At 39.5% G+C, this 7213-nt stretch overlaps 1 protein-coding gene across 5 annotated transcripts in view; it reads right to left on the bottom strand.

Moving 5' to 3' along the window:
• bahcc1a (BAH domain and coiled-coil containing 1a) overlaps nt 1-5350 on the bottom strand; it is a 62629-nt gene extending 57279 nt beyond the window's left edge. For all 5 annotated transcript variants that reach the window (XM_005744308.1, XM_013913652.1, XM_013913651.1 and 2 more), the window contains exons 1-2: nt 5057-5350; nt 1758-2081 (exon numbers count right to left, since the gene is read on the bottom strand). In XM_005744308.1, the coding sequence (XP_005744365.1) occupies nt 1758-1929 (172 nt within the window). In that variant the 5' untranslated portion in view covers nt 1930-2081; nt 5057-5350. The remainder of the gene's footprint in view (nt 1-1757; nt 2082-5056) is intronic.
• Nucleotides 5351-7213: the final 1863 nt, after the last annotated feature.

Raw genomic sequence — 7213 nt, 5'->3', positions numbered from 1 at the left:
GTGTGTGTGTGTGTGTGTGTGTGTGTGTGTGTGTGTGTGTGTGTGTGTGTGTCTGTGTTTGTGTGTCACTACTGCCAAAAGCACACATGAATGATGAGAGATGAATTGTGAACGGCACCCATGAATTCTCCTGAATGACTAATTATGCCTCATGTTTAGTAGGATTTTTGCAAATGAATACAGAATTTGGTTAGGATCTGGTTAACTTACTACAACCCTGCCCTGCTGTAGCAGAACACTTTATTAAAAAATCCCAAACACAAATAAACAAACAAGTATATAAAATAACAATTGAGATTTTTTTTTTTTTAATTAATAATAATTATCATCAGGGATGACATGCATGCTGAATTTTCACCACAGACACTGAGCGGGTTGTTACACTTTTAGTGGCTTGGGCATATAAAATAACTTTAAAGGGTTTAAATATTTAAATATGCCTTTTTGCTTGCCAGTAACCGAAGACTGCTCAGCTGCATCATAAACATGTGTTTTTAGGGGTTGCATTTACATATTTTCAAAGAAGATTCTTTCAAAAGTGGAGCTGTTTGATGCAATCAATACGCCTCTGTTTTGACTTATCTTATTTAAATCTCTTTTGTTTTACATGGGTGGACAAACTAAAAAGGGCCAACACGCATTTTGTGATCCAGTCCATTAAAACAGATGTGCAATATAATTATATTATCCTTTTTTTCCTGTCTGAACTGAATTCTTGCCATTATATATTTAATTAAATCCAGAATAATGTGTGAAGAGAATTTTAAAAAAACTGAATGTGGGCACAAAAAGTGACCACAAATCAAGTAAATGTGTAAAGAGGAGCACTTTCAAGGTTTTGTGGGGTGGAGGGACTGTGCATCATTTTCTTTTATTGTCCTTTAAAAACAAACAAACATATAAGCTGTTGGAGTTAATTCTGCAGGGTTGTAAATTTTGGACTCTTCTGTGCAGACACAAATGTGCATACTTCCGTTTGTAAAACATTCACATTTGGGTTCACATGAAACCCAAGTCACTTGCTAAACCTGATGCATTCACTGTGAACACATTTGCACCCCTACACTTCAAAGCCCAATATAGAAGGAGGATTAGTATTGCTTTCCTTCCTATAACCTTCATACGCCATAACCCATGCAGACCTGCTCATCCATCCATCCATCCATCCATCCATTCCGTGCTTATGGCTCTGGGTATGGCCAAGGGTTTTGGTTAAGCGATGGCATCATTGTGACACTTTACAATTTAACGTGAAGTGACAAAATCTCATTTTAAATTCAGCTCGCGAGCCAGCAGGAAATCAGTGTCGTTGTGCTCTGTCCAGCTTCCTACGTGCAAACTAAAACAGCTCTTAAACACATGGCATTTACCCATCTTATCAAATGACTATTTGTTTAACAAAGATGTCGTCATTACCTTTGAGATAAATGTTGATTCAGCTTAATCACAATTCCTGGTTTAAGGCCTTGTGTAAATCAAATCTCTCTTGATTTATTAGCTGATATTTGCATAGCGGATTCCTGTAAATAGTCACACCTGAGCAGCCCATAATTTATAACAGAAACCCCCCTCTATTATTCTCTTTTGTGCAAAAATAATCAGCTTGGTACGACTCCATATACATGCCCGACACCGTCTTGTATTCGGGCTGATAAATGCACAGCTGGCTTTATGGCACAACAAAATGAGAAAGAAAAAAAAAAAGAAAAACAGTATTGCTGTGTGGGAGACACACACACATTATACGTTTGACTAACCTGAGTGGGGAGCCATTGGTATGTGTGAGGGGTAGTATTTCCCCGGCGGGAAGTGGCCGGCATGCTGCACAGAGCTGTGGCCCGAGGGAGCGATCCGAGAGGCGGCTCGGTGCACCAAGGCGCCCCGCTCAGAAAGGAGGTGCGCCGGAGCAGCGAAATCCCGTCCTTCCATTCCGAAGAATGTTTAGTAATCCGAAATCCGGATAGGGCAGGTCAGGAAAATCAAATGCAACCCATATAATAATCCTTTCCCTCGTATCTATGTGTTGCATTCAGTCGATCGCAGGCTTCTCCAGCCAAAAACGTAGCCCCCGATCATCTTTTCTGTGAGTGGAGAAATTCAGAGACATGTTCAGTAAATGGAAAAAATGGAAAGCTCATTTAAGATAAGCCTAACACGATGCAAAACATTACTGCAGTCTAGTACTATAAAATAAATGGGAGAAAACACATCATTAGTACCGCTTCATTTATTTCTGCTCAAATATCCTTCCTGTCACACTAAGGATATATATTTAAAATATTGCTAATAAAAAAATAAACCTTACGACTTAAAACTGACTACAGAAAATAAGACATGGCAGATACAAACGACCACCGAGGCGCCCGAAAGCCCACTGAGCCGGGTTCAGCTCCGGCTCTATTGATCAGCCTGGGATACAGGCCTAAATGGAGGGGAGTACTTCAGATTTCACAGACACGTCGAGCAGGGTGACACATTTTAGGTTTCTATATGTTCAGTTTTGTATGCAAAGCATTACAATGCTCAGATTACGTCGAGCCTAAACATTTTATTCAACATCCACGTCAGCAGTCACCAGATGTCACCATCTCTAAAAGCACAATGACATGCAATATAATGATTTTGATCAACTGTGATTTCTGCGGCAATCTGACAATCCCCCCTACCCCCGCTTTGTAGTTTTGATAGGGAGAGGAAACGTGTCGTCCTGTTTCGGAGGGTTAAAAATGATGGAAGCCTACTCAGCCTATCTCAAGGTGAACAACGCTGCCTGCCTTCTCTAGCTCGTCCTATTGTCTCGGGTTGATGCATGGCGTTTTTTTGTGCCTCTGTAATCTCCATCCACCTCTCATTACGCATGGCACCGTTTTGCTCTATAACGATATTAAGTGGTATAAATCGCGAATATATCATGCAGCATTTCCAAGCTACAAAAATCCCAGTTCTTAATAAATATGACAATAAAATAAACTATTTGTAGAGGAAGTCTGAGCTGTCAGTTCTCAGAGTTTCGACACAAATCGTAAGAACTGTATTGAAAATATTAATAATAATAAATAATAATATACTTAGAATACAGCCTTATAACAGAGATGCATCAGCTCCTGAAAGGCATGGACTCACCCCCCCCCCCCCCCCCCCCCTCTCTCTCTTTCTCCCTCTCTCCCTGAGTGTGTGTGTGAGCGAGTGTGTGCACGTGCGCGCGTCTGCGCGTGAGTATATGTGTGTGCGCATGTGAATAACTGCACTCTCACTGTCTTCGTCTGCCTTGACCTATTTCAGGTCAGGTAATCAAATGGAGTAGTAAATACATTACAGGCTACATCCTCTGCCATGCCACAAAAATAGAAATATTTAGTCTGGATGGGAAAGTGGCCCATTCTCAAAATGAAAATAAACTGTATTTTACTGTAAAAAAAAAAAAAAGGAAAAAAATATATATATTACGAATTTTAACAGGTCTCCCAAAAGGGGAAAGCTTATATTGTGCTTCAGTACTGGCTGTTGGTGGGGGGGATTCAAAAACAACTCTAGTAATTTCCAAAATATAAGTGAAAGATTCATTTTATATTATAGATTCTCCATTTGAGGTCATCAATAGCTTTTACAAATGGATTGCCAAGATAATAATCTATATCTGTTTCATAAATGTAATAACTAAAATAAAATGTAATTAAATTAAAACTATTTTTTACAACGTCCAATAGAGAGCAGGCATATTATCATTTAAGCTATTTCATTCTCAGCACCATTATCTCCCCATGTTGCCAGTTACAGCCTCCAATCCAATGCCACACCAACAACAATAAAATCGCTCCATTCGCAGGTCCTTGGGAAGAAGAAAAAAATCGTATTGACCGAGCCTTCCCGAGGTAATGTGTGAGCTTGCATGTGAATCCTCAACGCGAAAACGTGAAATAAGCCCTGCTATAGCATTCATGATAGCAGAAGATCCAAGGTGAATGGCCGCCCGTCAGGAGGACTGCCTTTGTTTCCACACTGAGAAAGTGCTTTGCAGTCGGCCATTACCTTCCCCTCGCCATGCTGTTACGTTCAGCCTTCCCTGTATGCCAACAGACCTGTAAGAATAACACTACTGAGCATTTACCAGCTTTCTAAATATTCCGAAAGTATACGCACGGGCATGTAATTGCTGCCGTGTAATCGCATGTGGTTATTTGTTGTTGTTGTTTTTTATTTTAGCCTAGAATTTGCGAAATCGTGCATCAAACAATCGTTCGAATAACGGGAGAGAAAAAAAAATCAAAGGATCGACGACCATAATACAATTGATTAAGCAAATGTCAATTACATTTGTAAGATCGAGTCGACGGCAGGAAAGCAGATAGTTAATCAAATCACGCGGTATAGGTCGGATAGTGCTGCGAGACAAGCGGCCCTCCGCGACTGAGCTGGCCGGCAAGGAGTGCACATCGGCCGGGGTGTGTGAAGACATTCCTCCCGTTCTCTTTGTATGCAAATTTTCCGCTAGGAATTTATAAGTCTGGCAGCCATAATATATACACACCAATAGGTAAAGCACAGTATTCTAAACTATTAATCAAACGATATTTTTTTTATATCGTTTGATTATTTTATTATTATTATTTAAATAGCTGAAATTAAAATTAATCAAAAAATAATTAAACTAAAATATAAAAACACATAAAATATAATACAGCTAAGCTTCTTGATAATAAAAAAGAGCAGTAAAGTCGTTAATTAGTAGTCATTTTATAATATTACATTGCATAATAATAATAATAATAATAATAATAATAATAATAATAATAATAATAGGCCCTTGATTATGTCATGTAAATGTAAATGTAGGGTATAAAATTACAATTTATTCCTCGGAAGATATAGCTCATCCTGTTTTGTTATTTTAGAAATTATAACAAGGCACTCTATAATGCACAGCATGCCACATACAGCCTGGCATTTTTTTTATCTGCATTTTTACTACACCATCTGTCATTTTACAACGAGGAAACAGGCCCTGGTATGTTTTATTAAAAGTAAAGAAAATCAGGTATATAAAATTACTACTTACTGGTATGTTAAATCCTTGCATAACCATAAATTATAAAATCACAAAATTCAAGGAGGAAAGGTGCAAGGCCAAGTGCGACGCCCATTTAAATCAAAATCTGAAATAAACCATGTGGCTAGAGTGTAATCCTACAGTAGACTATTTCCATCTGAGGCTGTGCAGTAGCCTGCTGGTTCACTCTATGGAAGCAGTGCGACCGGGGCTTCCGGCCTGGCTGGATTGCGGCTCGGATCTCCGAGCAGCGGTTTCTCTCCCGGTGCAACTGCGTACCTCGCGTCTCGAGGGCAGGGTAAACACATCCTCCCATTGGTCGAATGCCTGCATGTTAATGAGCTCGTGCCGCCCGCCCGCGGACAGGGTGGTTTCCGATTGGCTGGCAGCAGAGACCAATGGTGTGGTGACTGGCAGTGATAAAAGGAGTGAAAAGCGCCAGATTTAAAAGCACTGGATGCACAAATCGCTACAATAGAGCGCAGTGCACCACGAGCACAGCTTTTAATCTATCGCAGATAAAACTAAGATAGAGAACGGCTTGATGATAGTATAAAATCAAGAATTAAACGGCACATATTACATTCATGTGCATTTAATTATTTATAGCAGTGCACCAAAGTATTCTAAGGAAGAGACACTAATAAAAAAAAGAGTCGTTTCAACCATTTACCAAAATTCTAAAGCCACAAATGAGCAATACTCCACATAAAAGCATAAACACTTAATATACGTGTGTGTGTGTGTGTGTGTGTGTGTGTGTGTGTGTGTGTGTGTGTGTGTGTGTGTGTGTGTGTGTGTGTGTGTGTAAACAAGAGAGAGAGAGAAAGAAGAAAAAAAGAGTACACTGTAGAGCATGGATGTCAATCTCATTTTACTTTTTGGGCCATATACATCCAACTTTGATGTGAATTGGGCTGGGCCAGTGAAAATGAAGGATATACGTGTTCATTGCTCAGACTGTCTTGTAATTGTACATTTAGAACACAAAGCTTTCTTTCATTCATAGAAAACGTCCTTTTACTTTGGTCTAGTGTGGATGGCAGTGGGGGGTGGGGGTCTTAATCAATAATCAAACCTATAAAAATACAGTTAAACGTTCCAAATTTTTGCACAACTTTCTAAAGCTGTACAGGGAGCCGGATTGGAGTCTTTGCAGAGCTAAATCTGATCCTCAGGCCTTATGTTTGACACCCCCTATTGAAGATGTTAAATTAAATTGTTTTTGTTTTTTTAATTACTTATTTAAAGCTAAACAAGGGATCTTTGCCTACAAACCATCTGAGCAGTCTTTTCATCGCTAGAATATATAGTGTTTAAATAATCAATAAAATAATACCGTTTTTATTCACAAATGCAGTTTTGAAAACAAAACATTGCAACACCAAGTACAAGCAGACTACTTATAGATTATAGATTAATAGCCCATATCTTTTAAAATGTTGTTAGCAATTCAAGGCGTTCATCCATGGGGATACATATAAACACGTGTACTTCTACTTTTCCCCTTCTTTACAGCCATTACAGCATTTCTGACCAATGCTCGCAAGACGAATTTATCTTATCTCCATGCGGAATCATGGAGATAAGATATATTCCCCAATTTTATCCACGCAGTGCTATTACTATGGATTGGTTACTGCATTATTTTAAATGTTTACAAATGAATCCCCTATTGTATGCTTGCTTCTGATTGGCTGGCACGAGGACAGAGCATTGTCAGTCACAGAATGTAAACAAGACTCTGATTGGCTGTTGGCCAGTCCGCATTGGGCTGTCCGGGAGGGAAAAAAAGGCAATAACTGGCCCTGCAGTTTCAAGGCGTCCCGGGTTAGATGATGAAAGGGGGGATAAGAAGGAACGGTTTTAAGGCGCCCCAAAGGCGGACCCCTATTGGCCCTGAAGCCATATGAGTCAAGCGTGAATCAAAGGGAATACTGCAGAGAGGGGGAAATTATGTGTTGGATATTTAAAATAATGGAGGTTAGTTTTCGTGTAAATGCCGACTAGCGATGCCGGGGCTTTATGAAAAGTAATGAAAACAAGTGAAACGAGCCACGAAACGATTCGGGTTATAGGCTGCACGTGAGGGCGCTGGAAAAGGGGGGTAAAAGAAAAAAAAAGAGACCCCCCCCAAAAAAAAAACAAAAAACAAAAACAAAAAGC

This window comes from Pundamilia nyererei, unplaced genomic scaffold, assembly GCF_000239375.1.
Source record: "Pundamilia nyererei isolate P.nyererei 1_Seehausen unplaced genomic scaffold, PunNye1.0 scaffold00142, whole genome shotgun sequence".
In the NCBI taxonomy this organism is placed as follows: Eukaryota; Metazoa; Chordata; class Actinopteri; order Cichliformes; family Cichlidae; genus Pundamilia; species Pundamilia nyererei.
The sequence above is the reverse complement of the archived record's forward strand: the minus strand, read 5'-3'. Positions and strand labels throughout refer to the sequence as shown.